The following is a 17,109-nucleotide window of genomic DNA, read 5'->3' as shown; positions in this document are numbered from 1 at the left end:
CGATACAATTACCAGAAAATTGTGCTACACGTATATCATATGTATAACATTTGGTTTTACAACTTTTTGCGGAATTCGTAGATAAGACTGTGAAATATAGAGATATTTAAACGAGAAATAATAACGGTGCCACCCTGTACATTACATATAGTCGAAACTGCACAAACCGCACCGTTGCTGCTGGTGGTGCACTGCCGTCAGTGAATCCCAGGCATTGCATTGCAGGCAAGCTCTTGTTTGCTTAAAGCAATCAATAGAAGACCGCTGCCGACATGTAGAGGTGTAATGATATACGCGAAACGGTGTAAGAGAGAGGAAGAGAGAGATGAAAAAATTGAATCCACTTTATTAACCCCGAGCCAAGAACCGTCTTACCGAAATCGTTATTCGTTGCAAGCGTAAAAATTTTTCATCCGAGCTGTTTAAATATTTATAATACCTATTTTACATTCTTTCTTCGGCAATTTTATACGTACCTGTATGGCATATAACGTGAGAAAATTGAGAGAAGAAAAACAATGGATAATTTTTCCACCGAAATGTATGCGAAATGATATTTCGAATTGTTAATTCTAATAAATAAATATACATTATTATATATATGCATACGGAGAAAGAGAGAAGCACAACTCGCAATTCCTCCGTATCCACTTGATCAATTTTAAAAAACGAAACGTCCATTCAAACGTACAAGTATAATATAATTTCGAAAACGAGTGTTTTAACCCCCGGTTTTTATTTTTCGCCTACATTTTTGAAATGTAATTTTGAAAGAACTGAACGGAGCAGGAAAAAATGAATGTGTCATTTTTATACAAATTTAATTGATGAAGGAAATGCAAAACGGCAAAACTACAAAGAGAAAACAAAGAAAAAATAGAAAAGAAGTGAAAGGTGAGAATAAAAAAATTTCATCGTCATCACGGACGCTGTTTCGAGATTCCGATTCCTACAATGTCACGTGTATAATTATACCCGATATTCGTCGAGAGGTTTCGAGGTTTCGAGGCTGCAGCGCGGAATCATCGCGGGATTATCTTTTCGCATTTAAATTTCAGATCCGCGGACAGGCTTCGCCGGGTCCATGCAGACGAGATGCTGTAAGTGTACCCTTTATGCATACTATACACGTGATCGAGCGCATATCCGTCTAGAAATATGATAATATCTCAGCGATCGTCCCGACGAACCGAAAACTATCCTACGCGCGTGTGTGTGAGTCGGTAGATAATGTACATACTTTGATTGATAGACGACACATGTAACGCATAGACAACGTGTGCGAACGTACATACATGTATGTATTTCGGAAGAATATAAAAATAGTACAACGTTGTGCGAAGAAGAAATCGCAGAAAATATTTACGACGATAGTGACAAGTGGGTTTGCGGATAAAACTTGAGCAATCTTTGGCAAATTTTTTTAGTAACATCGCTCAATTCAAAGCGAGAATTGAGCGAATTTAAAGAATTGTAGAAAATTACATTTTGGTCAAACGAATGTGCGTCGATCGCGACCGAGAAGTTGAATATTCACTCATTGTCGGACTTTTTGGTTACAAATGATTTCGTGACTTCGCATGATTTCAATATCGACTACACACGAATTCGTGAGGCTCCGCCGATAAACAGAAATATTTAATGAATTTTGGCTTCGTTTGTATGCTTAACCAACCTCTTTACACTTCAAATTCTTAAAAAACAGACTTTCAAGTTTTTCAATATTCGATGTTTTAACCCTTTCATTTTCTCATCCTTCTACATTTTCCCCCCTCCCTATATGTATTTCCAAAAACACATACTTTCGTTCGTTATCCGTTTGAAACTTTTCAATTTACTTGTGTAATGTCTTTCTGTATTAGTCACAGTATCACAAACTGACAGAGAATAGAAACTCAACTTTTCTTTTACATTAAACTTAATCGATTCAATCGATTGCAGCAGTAAAATTTTGAAACTAAGAGGCACTAAATAATCAAATCTGTAACACATCATAAAATCATTCGAATACAAATGCGAAATGATAATTTTTCAATATAATTCCTGGATCGAATTATACTTTTGTAAAATATACGATAATTTTTTTTACATCTCATCCATTCCGCAACGAACACACACGTAGCAAATTCGAATTCAGCGTGGGATGCAATGAGTTTCATTTTACTTTTCCTTTGTTTCGTTTTTCCTAACATAAAATCGTCAGCGCGAAGTTGCGGTAGCAAGAAGAAATAACAACGAGAAGAAACCGCGGTAAGCAAACAAGCGAGCAAGAACGAGAAACCGCAAGTAGTTGCGACGATGAAGGTTTCTTGCACGGGAGTAGGAAAAGTCAGGAGAAAAACGACGAAAATTTACCCCGAATCAATATTTCCAACGATCGCGGGCGTTCGTAAAAAAAGGGGCTGAGGATGAGGGTGAGGGTGAAAAGGCAAGGGAGGGGAAAAAAGTTGGGAAAACGCCATTGTGACAGTCTTCGCTCCTCTTTCTCCTCTTTCTCCTCTCTCTCCTCTCTCGTTTGAAACACACTCCTCTCCTTTGTCGAGCTCTCGTCTTACTAATTTGCATACCTCGGTGTTTCCCGACTGTTTGACACCGTCGCCGCCTGCTGCAGCAAAATCTCGTCGAACCAGGAGAAGAAAGAGTAAGAAAAAAGGCGGAATACATAGCAAAAGGAAGGGAACTTCTGATCAAGTTGTTTAACCGCGACTGTCTGCTCTGATTATTATTATTATTATTATTGTTGTTGTTGTTGTCGTTATCGTTATTATTGTTATAGATTTTAACTTCACGTTACTTGTTTCGGAATCGATGCCTTGCAGATAATACATGGTATTTTTATACATATTGATTGTTGACTTTTTTTTCTTTCACCCCTTGCATTTATTGAATATTGATAGATATTCTTGCGATGACGTTCATCATCGATGATTATAATCATTACCACATTCATTGTCTTTCGTAAATAATATACGCAGCGTTTACGATGCATAATTAAGTGTCGTTATACATGTAACGTAATGCATATGTGTATTACCAAGAAAAGGAGAAAATTTTCTCCTTTGCCGTATAAGTATAGGTAGCACAGGTATACGTGTATAATAACTTTCGTAATTTCCGGTCAACTATCCTGCAAGCGATTTGGCGTCTATGCACGCATACATATGTATGTCGAGTATCTACGTACATATGTAACGCATAGGTATATAAAATGTAATTCAGCAAGTTGGACAATTTAAAGCAAACTCGCGTGTTTAGATAACTCTGCAACTTTTTTTCCTCTCTCTCTCTCTCTCTCACTATTCTATTTCTTTTTTATATACATATTCCAACGATAGGGAATAACGAGAAGAAACAAAATTCCCAAATATAAAGCTGCTGCAAATTTGCAACGTTGCAAAAATTTCTACTCATCGGAATGAAGAAAAGAAAGGAACATACATATATTTGTATATCGTACATTATGTACGAAAAATTTGTATTATCCTGACGTGAAATGAGAGGTAGGCGACTATATGAGAATATATTTTAACAAACCGCGTGACATAAATCAAAGTTTTATCGCTGGATCGGTATCGCGTTTTGTATTTTCATGTATCAAAGATGGACAATAACGACGATGAGTTGATCAGATTTTTTGGTTGAATTTTTTTACAAGGAGATATTTCCAACAAAAGAAAAGAGAAAACTATGATGTGAGGCGGTATCACGAAATAATTATCGATAATGGAAACTGAGAATAACGATACAGTTAAAGAAAATCGTGATTTTTGTAATTCACTGCATACATATGTCCGGGATTTTAGCAATAAATTATACAAAGATAGACAGATCTGAAAATAATTTTTATACAACCAAAGCATACTGATTGGAAGTGAATTCTCTTCGAGAATTTATAACCACACAACGTACGATCTGTTATAATCTCATCAACGTTTTTTAATAATCTTGTGAAAAAAATCTGAAAATTTATATACTCAAACTCTGATCCTCCGCAGCAAGATTTTACACGTTTGTGTACACACACACACACTCATTTATGTATATATGGGTATATATCAGAATAAACTTCACAACCTCAGCGTGCATAATAAATGATAGATGTACGTAAACTCGGCAGAAAATTACCATAATTATTTACACGGAAAAATTTTTCTTCCCTACTCATTCGTCGGAAAACTTTCATAGGAACAAACGAGTAAGACCTCGCAAAATGAATCGCAATTTGTTCGATTACCGCAAAACACAAAAAATTAAATTCAATTTTAGCAGTGAAAAATAAAAGAAAATTGACTAAAATAAATTATTATACTGCAGCTTGTTGTTCGAATAAATAATACGTATAACTACATACCTCGCGTATAAAGCTGGTAAAAATATAAATAAATAAATTAGAAAAAAAATAATGTCACAACGTTTGAATAATTATTGACTTCAACAATAATAATAATAATAATGATGATGATGATGATGATGATGAAAACCGTAGGAAAGCGTAGAATAATAACAGTAATTGAATGGGAGGGAAAAAAAGATGCGTTTTCGCGACATCAATTTTTTTTTTCCTCCAAATGCAATGCCTGCCTACTTGTGTAACACCATGTTGAATCTCAAGTGCCGAGTATGATATATTATATATATATATATACGTATATATGTATACACTATAGGTACGTACAAGGTTAATACGAAGTACACACCAATTACATATACTTTATACGGATATACGTGTACGTATAACGTGCGTGGAGAAGATGAGTGCGATGTATAATAAAAGTGAAACGCGATATGCGATGAGGAAAAAAATTACATAACCTGACCCACCAACGTAACGTAGTGCGGGAAGGAGAATACGTAGGTAGTAAAGGTACGAACAAGGCGAAGACGGGAGAAAGGAGAACGGAGGATGGAGAAACGAGCGTCACGGATACCGAGGAGTGTAAGGTGGAAACGAGGAACCTGAGTAGGAGGAGGAGGAGGAGGAGGAGGAGGAGGAGGAGAAGTGTAAGGCATGCAACCGCCCTTGACCCCGGGTGCGGCAATTGCCGTATCCTTCCCTCGCAACCTGCGCCAGGATTCCACCCGTCTGCAGAGTCCTGGATCGAAACGGCGCGGCGTGGAGTTACACGGTACAATCAATAAGGGTTTTTTACCCTGCAAAAAAAGTGGCGCAGTAATGATTTTCGATGAAAAATCCAAGTATTCGGTCTTGGGGGGGGGGGGGGGGGGGGGGGGGGGACGCCATCTCGGATTGAACGTAAAAAAAATTGATTTTTTCAACTTGACTCTACGACAAAAATGTCTGATACAAATTTCAATAAGACTAAATTCCCCAAATTTTTCCTCGTACGCGCATCGTTACAGTGACGTTGTAACGTCGTGCTCGTTGAAACTCGACGACTTCTACTCCCTTTGCAACGTCGTGTTTGTCAACAATTCTGAGCGAGATAATGTGCAATTAGGTAGATATTCCATAGCGCGTACAGTGTCTAGGTAACCTGACGTTGTACGAGTCGCAAAACGCGTTATAACTATTTAGCAACTTGATTTATAGTTTCTAACACGCGTTAAAGCGTTATAATACGTATTATACCGAGTAGGATAGTAACAACTGGAGTACACATACCATATATACATATACAAAATATACATATATATATACGCACACCTCTCTGGTACATATTATAATTGTTATTATTACGCGTGTAACAATAAAACCAGAACTATCCCTGCAGTAAAAAAAGAGCGCGCTATTATGATAATTGCGCGCACATCGTCGTCATCCAGTCCCTAATCGACTACTTAATTTTCTAAATTTTATTACAATACACTTATATTTATCATCGAAATAATCGCGACCGCGTCCAGCATTTAATTCGTATTGAATTCCGATCAAAACTCAAAATACTTCGACATAATCATGCATACGGGTATAAACGCCATATGTATGCAAAGTGTATTTCTTTAATTTGAATTTTCCCGCGTTCCGTGCAAGTAGACTAACAATAAGAATCGCTTTACACGGCAGTCGGGAGAATCACGTGTCAATTAACGATATCATCTATGATGTGAATTTAAGTAATAAACATTAAGTAAAAAAAGAATTTACAATTTAAGCAAAACAAAAAAAAAAAGAAAAAAAAAACTCAAACGCAATTAATAACATAGGTCTTTGTTTTCAAAGTAAGACAATTGGGTTGGGCGTAATTTGTCAATCGTAATCAATGATAAAGGGAAGAACCATTACGTATCCATATATACACGAATATTCTACATTCGCGTTGGAAATTCGGCTGGGATCAATGATATAATGATAATAATAATCCTGGGAAATATACATATTAGATATAATTACATATATATATATAGATGTATAGTGTATATGTATAAAAATTGTGAAAAACAGAGATTCCTGGAATCGGGAGTAAATAAAAGAAAGAGAAAAATGATAGCCGGAAATGAGAGTTTGTAACGTGAGTAATACAGGAACACATAATTTCCGCGGTTATACGCGTATGCGTAAACACGAATCGCCTGAAGCGTCATACTACAATTACAATTTTGTACCGCCAGGGAAACTTATCGTTGTTGAATATAATAACGGAATAAAATCTGCAGCCTGTAAATTCCGAATGATCAGAATAATCGTAAAACGAACGACGATAAAGTTGAATACATGTTTCGTCAAAGAAGAGATAAATCTCTACGCGATATGATTTGTGAATTATTTGCAATGTTTGTGTTACAAGATATGAAAAAAATAAAAAGAAATTAATAAATAAACAACAATTCAATCAATAATCACCGCATCGATACTTTTCTATTTGCCACATATTCGTTTAAAAATAATCTCAATCGTTTTCCCGATATTTTTTATACAACGGGATAAAATTACAAAATTATTATTATTTTTTATTTTTATTTTATTTATTTATTTTTTTTTTTTTATGGCGCATACTACACACGTATCGTCGAGTTGTTTCACGTGAATTATATCTTTTTTTTTCAACCTTATTTTATGCTTCCTTATTTTTCCATTTTATCGTTTCAAACGGTACGCGAGATAAGATTGTATTATTAGCAGTTGGCTCGTGTCACTTGTAATCTCGCACTTTACACCGTATACGATACGTAGATAGGCGATTCTAAATTTACTTAATTATTTTTTTAATGTCCTTTTTTCATATCTTTGCGAATAACTCACGTTGTTATATGTATATTTGTACAGTACGAATGGATTGTGGATAGTATATACTAACGTAAAACAAAGAAAATCACATTCCAAAGACCCGAATCGATTAATTATTATTAAATTGTACAGAGTGTAAGACAATTATATGTCGCCATTTTACCGAAAATTCTCCAGATCGATGTCGGTGAAGATCCTGAAAGATATGCCCCCGCAAAATTGATCTTGACTATCAAGCTCAAATTGGGTCAAAAAATTTAATGATCCTGAAAAATTCTGCTCGTCGGGAGGAAAAAAAAGTCTTTTAGAGTAATCATGGATCGCGAGTATGTTGTTGAGCGTGTTAAAAAAAATCGATAAAAATAGGAAATAATTACAAATCGATATTACACCCGATTGCGCGATTATTTAGTGAATTCTCATCATCTGTCAGACGCATGCACGCAATTGATCAATTTTTTCGTCCGAGGATATTTCGAGAACGAGTTACCGGATTTCAATGATTTTGATCTCAGTCAAATAGAATTAATAGAGTTTAAATTTAGTAGATCTCCAAAATTCGTAACGTTGAATTCGTAGTGGTTCAAAATAAAAAAATTAAAAAACCGATCGATTTTCCGCGGGCATGTCTTTCAGGTCATTACCGATAGTTACCCGGAGAATCATCTTGTTAACCGGTGACTGATAATTTTATTTACACCCTGTACAGGTACATCTGGTGCTGCGGTATAAAGTTCAAAAATAAAAAAAATTTTCATTGAGAATATAAATATACTATATCGCTGTTCGTTAGTGACGGTACGGTTTTTTTTTTTTTTTTGTAGTTTATTCAGCTTCGCCATTGGGTTCAGCGAAAGTCCGTTTCGTTGCTTGAAAGATCGTTGAAACGAGGTCAAGTTCGAATATAACAAGGTTGTAATATAATTATGTATGTACAGAAAACGGAGACGAGAACGGAGCGAAACGTCGTATAAAAATAAATATCGCGTAGGAAATGAAAGATAACAAGAGAGCGTAGCGAGAGTTGGATGGTGGAGGGAGAGAAAGTCGTGGTGATCCCTGTAATATTTTTAAAAGAACAACAGCAGCAGCAGCATCACGTTGCAGTAAAGTGCATCGGAGCAGCCATGGCAAAACTTTACAGTTGTAGTTACCTACTTAGAACCTCGTGCCGACATGACAGAGCGAAAGATAAAAGAAAAGGGATCGTGTATATTTTAGGTACAGTGCACGTTTCTGTCGCAGAGCAATCTCTCGCGATGAAGGGAAGCGAGTAATTAGTAGATTTCTTTTTTAATTGTAATTTTGTTTGCTATTTTTTAAAAAAATTTTATTTTTATTTCCAGTGTTTTAATTTCATCCGTTCGTTTGCGTCTCTTATTTCAACGTCTCTTATTCAACTATTATATGAATCACGCCGTTCGTACAACAAGTATGCGGAGAGAAATAAAAAGTATAAAAGAAAGAACCGAGATTGGGTAATAAGAAAAAGATTGGAAGAAAACAAAAAAAAAAGAAAAGAAAAAATACATATCCTTCAACGTAAAGTCGTTACGCGAGAACGTCCTTGACATTAAGTTGAAAGTGAATATTTACACGTGTATAATGAGGTACACTGTGAATACATTACAGCGAAACGTGAATGTACAATAACAAGAGAGATCTTGTAACACGCCAAAAGTAGGAAAGTACATATTCGATGTCAGTCACGTGCCGACTCACAATGTTAAATTGCCAGCTAATGAAATATTTTTCCTCAAAGTTTTTCGCGACATTGTATTTCGTACGATTTCGTTGATAACGATTCCTTCTTCCTTTATAAACTTTATACATTGTATGTACCTGAATCCAAATTTCTATTCTGTATTAATTCTCTGTTCCCTCTGACATACAAAAGGATGAAAAACTTTGAAAATCTCTCACATATATAATATTTAAATTTACCCGATTAGCAAAGATCACTACGTATAATACTAATAATAATCCATCGTGGAGTTCGATTGGAAGGAACGCATGACAAACACACAAACACACACACACACACACATTATCGTACCGTATTACACAAGTATAGAAAGAATTGAAGTACGCGGTATAATGTACGTGTAATAAATAAATCCGACAGTCGAATTAAAATTGTAGACTTACAGCTGGAAGGTTCCTCGATCCCGACCTGCAGCTCATCGTCGGACTCAGTTCCCGAGTCGTGATCATCGTCGCTCTGAAAATATATTCACACGAATTAATAATCAATCTGATGATCGTGCAACGAGCGATAACGAGATAACAAAAAATCACCGTTACATCATTCACGCGTGTAATATCGATGTTGCGCATCGGCATTGTCTAATACCCCCCCCTCTCCGCTCGTCATCCCCTCCGAGTAGCGTGAAAATTGGCAAACCCACTAGCGTTGTTGTATGCATAACCAGTAACCACCCGCTAACTCACTCACGACGGCGTAACGTTATTATAATGCGGCACCGGTAGCAGCCATTTTGGCACGAGTCACCGGTAGTGACCTTCGCAAGGCAAAGGTTACCACACTCTCTCTCTCTCTCTCTCTCTCTCTCGAATCTTGTCGCGCGCACGCGCTATCGTATCTTTTGTCATACACATAGACCGTATGTACTCTATTCACACGTACGTATAACGTACTCACATAGATTAAAGGACGTATCGCGTATGTAAGATTAATGCACATGCCTCTGCAGATTCAACATGGAATACGAAAGAATCGTAGAGTAATGAGGGTCGCCGAGCTTGTCTTCTTGTGATGTCATGTTTATTGACGACAATGAGAGGGAAATTTCACGCGCAACGACAAGAGCGGAGGAGGAAGGCAAGTGTACCCCGGTTACTGACCTTATTATTTTTCAAAATTACACATCGACGGCAGAAATTGTGAACTTCTCGATGACTAAAGCCAATTTATGAAGGGTTATACACGACAAATTAATTTTTTTTGTCATTTTAGAACCAAGGATTAAAGAGATACAATGAAAAAAGGTCAATAACTGGTACGCTTACCCTATCCTGGTAGATTTAACGTATTATTAATGACGTTTCTAAATCTAACTCACCTTCTCCTGGTTCGGGTCCTCGTTCAGCGAGTGAGTTCGTAGCTTGTGCGTTAAAAACTTCAGCATAATTCACTAATTTTAATTCAATACACTGCCACCACAATTGATATTTATATATTTTTATATACGTATATGGGAGTATGTTTGCGTTTGTTTGTATGTGTGTATAGATAAATCTTTTTCTTTTGTTCTTTTATTAACGATTGATTTTTCCTTTTCACCCTTCACGTGTGTATTTACGGTGCCAAATATTAATTATTATCTACGTGTTTAAAGTTTATTCCATTTCGCATCGCGTACATTATTACATCCGGTCAACGGTTTCTCTCGTTTATTTTCTCTTTCCGTTTTCGATTTTACTTCATCATAATTTTCAATAAATTACAGATACTTTATATCGTACGTATAGGTATATTAAACGTGTATATAGATAAGTCGATAGATAGATAAATAGATAGGTATACACACGAGTGTACAATCGATTAACCAATCAATCAATCAATCGGTCGATCAATCAATCGGTCAATCAGTCAATCCTCTTCAGCAGCTTTGTAACAACATGTATACACAACGTATCATAACATAATACGTCGGAAGTTCATATATCCGATCATCATATTAGGTTCGTACTAATTTTCACCGATAATAATTATCTTTTCCTTGTCCCGTCTATCTTTAGTTCAGTTACATATATATAAATATACATGTATATATATACATATACATGTATATGTATCTATATATATTTCAATCTGATTCTATGATCCAATTATTATCGTGCAGCAAAGATACGGGCGTCCGAGTAGAAGTAACAGTGGCGAGCGAGATAAAAAGAAAAACTGTTACTCGGCTCGGCTGAGGCTCGACGTGGAGAAGAAGGGAGAAAAATGGAAGAAAAAAGATCGAAGGGGGGGAAGGGGGGAGAGAGAGAGAAAAAATCGCCCGAACACCGACAAAAGTTACGGAATAACCATTGCTCTCTCTCTCTCTCTCTCTCTTTCTCTCTGCGTTTGCGTGACTCTCGGGCGTAACGAAGACGACAAAGATATTAGGATGTGGCAAGGGAATTGCTGCGCGGTCAGCTGCTCGCTAATAATCCTCTTACATTAAACAAGTGTGCAAGTAAATAAGGAACCAACCGGCTTCGCCTTCGTAACGATTGATACTCGGTATTATTATTATGCGGCACAGGCACCCAACTTTTACACGAATTATATTATATCGCGAGCACAAGCCACCCACCACGCACATTCACCGAAAAAAAACTTGACCCTGTGTTGTATAGTTTTCGCGTGATTTCACCCGCGTAGCGAAATTCTGCAGTTTTCATTTAATTTTTTATTCTCTCATTTTTCCACACATTACGTAGAGATCAGTCTTTCAGCTTTACGCCACTCTGGCGCACACTGTTTGTCGATTTTTACTTGTTACTTCTTTGTCGTTTTTCAAACTTTCTATCGTCAAAATAACTATTATTCGATCGTTATTTTGTATCCAACGTCGGACAAAATACGCGTCAGATTGCAACTTCTGGCTGTATCGTTTATCATCGTGTTCATCGTTCGAGGAGCATTGATGCAGTGACCGCGATGTATCATCGTTTTCATGGGGCGTCCTTTGCGTATCGTTTATTGTTGAACAGGGTGGATCGATTGCCGACGTGTTACACGGATTAGATAGTAATTATCGTCCTGTTTCGAGGGTGGCCGGGGTATGTCTTCCTTTTTTTGTTTTTTGTGCCTGTTCCTGTTCTGCCGTTTGTTTCTCATCGTTTTTTCGACGCCCAGTGTCGTCGCTGATGGGAAGAAAAATTACGGAACAAAGCCAGAGGAGCAACAGGACTTTACTTCCATCTCGAACGGACGCGTTCGTCGTCGTATGACGCGTGTAACAAAACACGTCACAGCTCGTCGTTTGTTTCTTCTTACTTTTTCCCCTTTCTTTCCGAAACGAAACCGTAGGAGCGAGAGGCGTCGTTGATCCCAGCCTCTAACGGTTCAGAGTCGGCTTACAATATCGCATCGTCGCGTCGCTGCCGCCGTTGCGTTAAACACTGGTATATACGACGAAGCCATCGTTTGACGGGAATAATAAGAACAAGCACGAAGAAGCTGCTTGCTGTCGATGATTCTTCGTCGTCTGGGAATTAACGATATTTTACCGTAACGAACAATCACGCGCACACACACGCGCACAAGCGTTACGTTACGTTGTAAAAGTGAAAACGCCCCTGTTTCTCGGACGAAATTTTTATCCCGATTAATTAAATGTGCAGTGGAGACGACTTCGTTGTCGATCGGATCACTTTTTTCTTTATTTATTTATTTTTCGTATTACATCTTCGTATCGTTACCATGTATTATCAATAATATTATTTTCATTAGTTTATTCACCTCGAAACGTTTCACCTGTTTGTAAAAACAGCGCGTACGTATAACGTAACGTACTTGTAATCAGGAGCCGTTGTAGCGCACAATCGAACGACACTTTATCGTACGCGTATACATAATATTACAACAATCTACCACCGCACAAAATATTACTCACTACGGTCGTCCTTCTCCCCCCACCCACCCCACCCCCGCCCCAGACCCCACCGCCTCGCCCCCCGTCCCCCGTCTATCTAGCTATCTCCTTCGACACACGTTAATAAACTCCGTACGGTCAGGTAGGTGGATGGATGGATGGATGGATGGATGGATGGATGGATGGATACGTGAGAATGCGGAACGGTGAATAGTGGGAGTGAAAAAGTAAAGAAGGGAAAGAAAATGACGACAACACCGCGACGAGGGGCCGAGTCAATAGGAGGATAAACCGGGTCCGGGGGGCATGCTTAGAAGAGGCATACCATCCTCGGGAACGCGCGCGAAGAACGCCCGCCCGTTCTTCCAGCCATCCTTTCGTCGTCTGCCCGTTGTCGCATCGTCCGGTATTACCGAACCGCCTCGCCACCGGCACTTCCTCTATGCGACTGACTGACTGACTGACTGACTGGCCCAAGTATAGCCGAGCGAGCCTCCCTGCCGCCTGCCTGCGCCAACCGACGCGAACCTAGCGTCGAACGGCGCGTCGTCCCGTCCCCACTCCTTCGGGACCAGCCGATCTGCTCCCTCCCTCCCTGCCTGCCGAAAAACGAGGAGCGGCGTAAACACGCCGAGAGAGCGACGGTCGCGGCGCGTTCCGTCGGTCCGACGAGAGATGCGCATGTACCTGCAGGAAGGAAATCTGACGAACGTTACGCGGAAAACTTCTGCGAAGGACGCCTTCGAACCTTTGGCTCCTCGCGTTGTAGAGAGATTTTGATCTTGAGGAGATGCGCGTTTTGTCTTTCGAAGACCTTTACCTATCCCGCTGGCGGTCGTGATTTAATAACGATTGTTGGGAAATCGTGGGAATTTTTAGTTTTATTTCGTAGCGATCGAATTAATAAACGGAGGTACGTAACGTACGTGACTTCGCGATATGATGATCCTTGCTTTTCGATATACGGCATGTTGGATTCACGGTTACGAATTTTCACGTCTCAACTTTAGGTTGGACAATGCCCTGCTAAACCTCGGTACGCTTAGCGGTACGGAAATTGAACCGAATCGAATATATTTTTTCATATTTCGCAACGAGTCGCAGGATTGTTGCCTCGCTCCGTGACGTATCGATCGTACGGATCGATACTCTCGACACAATACTGTTTTAAAACGTACGGAAAACAAGTTTTTAGAACAATCTACCGGTTCGAGTAAAACATTGACGATAAATAGGTGTTTGGCAAAGTGGCAACAAAATCCGCGAACAAAAGATTATGTTTGAAATAATTCTAATCGTCAAGTACTTGTGTACGTTCGAACGGATGACCGGTGCAACAAAGCTGGCCTCGGTTGAATACCGTGGAATATTTATACAACTTGTGATTTCGGTGAGAAAAGATAACGCGAACAAAGAACGAGAGGAAATAGAGAATAACCATTGATTTATCCCGCGGTATATATAAGCGTGTGCGTACGCGTCGACTGGTAGGTAGGTTGGCTATAAGTACATTAAAGGGAACGTAAAACCAAGACACGTATCCCATTCACAAAGAGGAGACTCGAGGGGTTGCGTCGTAGTGATAAGACGAGACGTAGGGGATGCCTGCCCCCAGCTTTTCCTACCCCAAAAGTACGAATGGCTCGAGGTTCCAGCCCCTTTTTCGCGCGACTCGGGATACCTCGGTGCGTGGCGGGACGGCTCGGCCGACTTCGGCTGATTTCGGTTCTCGTCGGCCCGGCTGAACCGTAACTAACCTTGTGACTCGCGTAGGCGCGAGTATGGTAGTTCACTTTGCTCAATGGACTGGCTCGACGTGCGCACATCTAGGTTATGGCTAGCCGTATCGCACCCGCCACCACACCTCGACAATTTTCATACAATTTCCCGACGAAACGAACCCACCGAGATATGTATTTATCCGGCAAACTGAGCCCGTCCCGAAACCGTTCGAGGCTTTTTTACTTTTTGTAAACGTATCGAGCGACGCGACCGGCGGAATGGGTCTATGTCAGGGCAGGGGGGAAGGCAGCAGCAGCAGCAGCGGACGATCGAGCCGCGTATTCATTCGGCTCGCAGCCTCTCTCCCTGTCTCTCGCGAGAATCCACTTCGCCACGCAAGGAGCAGAGACGGAGAGGGAGCGAGAAAGAGAGAGAGAGAGAGAGAGAAAAGAAGAGAGAGACAGTACAGCGGCTCGGGGGTTAAGACGGGCTGCATGCGCGCAGCTCGGCCGAAAATGGTCTCGCCCGCACTTGCTGGAAGGGTCGGGAACAGGGGGGGGGGGGGGCCGGGGAGGGGGAGGCACTCGTCGTTACTCACTTGGTGCACTTCCTAGCTTTCTGATGATGGAGAAAAAAAAAACAAACGAACGCGTTTTCACGCGCTGTGACATTTCCCGGCGTATCCCTTCGGCGATAACACTCGGTCTGTTTTGAATCTCACACATTCTTTAAGTCGCGTCATCGCGTCGACCGCGTCCTTTCGAGACACTCGCGCAGCGACGCGGTCTCCCCTTCGGATATCCTCTACCTACGTGCATGGCTGCCAATGGCACACCGACTTTTACTCTCTCTCGCAAGCCGAGCTGCCTCTCTACGCGGCCCTCCTTTCCATTCCAAAACGCATGCGTGCGCCACCCGCGACTCAGCTGCGATCCCAGTACGACGCCATGACACCACCTGCCGAAACCGCCGCGGAACGACAAATATTTGCATCCTTGCAATGCGAGTTACTCGCCTCTAGGCGCATCCGCACTCTCACGCTTACGCTTGACGACTGATAAATAACGCTTAATCGTATTATCGACGGTTCGCCGGCGGCCTCGAGATACGCGAAGGCTTCCTACAAATTCCGGAAATTGAATCGTTAACAGATATTTCTATTTTAAAATTCGAGATCTCTAGGTTACAAAAGACATTGAGATTTGTGAAGCTCCATTTGCATGTCGATAATATCTCAAAATGACACGAGATTTAGATTTTAGTTGACCACTACTCGCAGCGATGTATCATAATATATTCGTATTTGGAATTAGACGCGTGCAAAATTTTCACCTTGCAATACAATTTGGAAAGTGCAATAAAAATTAGGATTTTGCATGGAGTATAAAAAAATTACTGGAAAAAAAAGGAAAGAAAGATTGCCAATATAGTGGCTTCTGCGACTGAATGGGTTAAGACATCGCGATCACGGAATATGTATATGCGATGCAAGATCATCGCGTAAGATAAAATTTCAACGGTCGATATGGGGTAATTCTTGCAAGAGTAGGAGAAAAAAGGTATTTTCACTTATATCCTGACTCAACGTGGATCTCCAGAAGCTTTCTAGAAGGATCTTGATAGCGTTATCGCTATCACATGCAACGAGAGTATCAAAACCAAATCAATATTCAGGCGGTAAACGGTATAGGTATATCAGAAACGGTCTTTACCATTGCACTTCGATTCGAGTACAGATCTAGTTTCAAATAACGTACAGTTACCGAGGGATAATAACGATTACATAAAATTACGGATACCTGTACTATTAAGAGTTACGGTTAGGCCGATTGACGCTTAGCCAAGAGAAAAGCCGCGTGTAAATAAAACTCGAAATTTAAGAGAGTGTAGGTGTTACATTTGGTGTTTCGTAAGAGATATGAAAGGAAAGATAAGCAGAGATTATATATTGTGAGAAATGGTTATGCCACTTTTATTATCACAGCAGCTTATATTATTACGGTGAAAATATAGAGGGTGTATCAATTTTCAAATCAATCTAGCGTCTTCCAGGGATTGCGTTACTCGGAAACTACAAGATTTTACCCATTTGATCCTTAGAGCGATTGTTGGAGCTTTGTGTAATAATATAACTCCACAATAAATGTAATTATAATTGCCAAATAATGAAATTAAATTAAAAAAGTACGTCATTCGAAACAAGGTTTACTGATTCTCAGTAACATCCATATATCGAAACTAAGATATTACTACCCCAGTTCATATTCCTATACTTCCATCTTGTACTTTAGGAATATTACAATGGACCCATTGACATAGGACACCCTGTATAGGGTACATGTACCCAAGGATGATTTACCTATGAATTTAAATGCCTTTTCAGCAGAGAAAACTTCTTTACTTCCCTATTTATTTATTTCTCCCTAGTGTAACACCACCAATTTACCTTCGCTGCGCGTTGCAGTTTGCATATTGCACCTCGAGGGAATTCAGTTTATAATTGCGGAACGTTGTATACATTTTTTTTTTTATTTTTTTTTCAATACTTTCTCTTTTTTTACAGTATCATGCGCAGAAAGAAATAAAGCTCAA

General features: G+C 39.6%; 1 protein-coding gene across 6 annotated transcripts in view; it reads right to left on the bottom strand.

Annotated features, from left to right (window-relative positions):
* LOC124179044 overlaps nucleotides 1-12,564 on the bottom strand; it is a 122,798-nt gene extending 110,234 nt beyond the window's left edge. For 2 of the 6 annotated variants that reach the window (XM_046563020.1, XM_046563026.1), the window contains exons 1-2: nucleotides 10,270-12,564; nucleotides 9,335-9,407 (exon numbers count right to left, since the gene is read on the bottom strand). In XM_046563020.1, coding sequence (XP_046418976.1) covers nucleotides 9,335-9,407; nucleotides 10,270-10,335 — 139 coding nt within the window. In that variant the 5' untranslated portion in view covers nucleotides 10,336-12,564. The remainder of the gene's footprint in view (nucleotides 1-9,334; nucleotides 9,408-10,269) is intronic. The other 4 variants (XM_046563021.1, XM_046563022.1, XM_046563023.1 and 1 more) reach the window with 4 other exon arrangements.
* Between the last annotated feature and the right edge of the window lie 4,545 nt (nucleotides 12,565-17,109).

This window comes from Neodiprion fabricii, chromosome 3, assembly GCF_021155785.1.
Source record: "Neodiprion fabricii isolate iyNeoFabr1 chromosome 3, iyNeoFabr1.1, whole genome shotgun sequence".
Classification (NCBI taxonomy): domain Eukaryota; kingdom Metazoa; phylum Arthropoda; class Insecta; order Hymenoptera; family Diprionidae; genus Neodiprion; species Neodiprion fabricii.
This window is presented reverse-complemented; position numbering and strand designations above follow the sequence as displayed.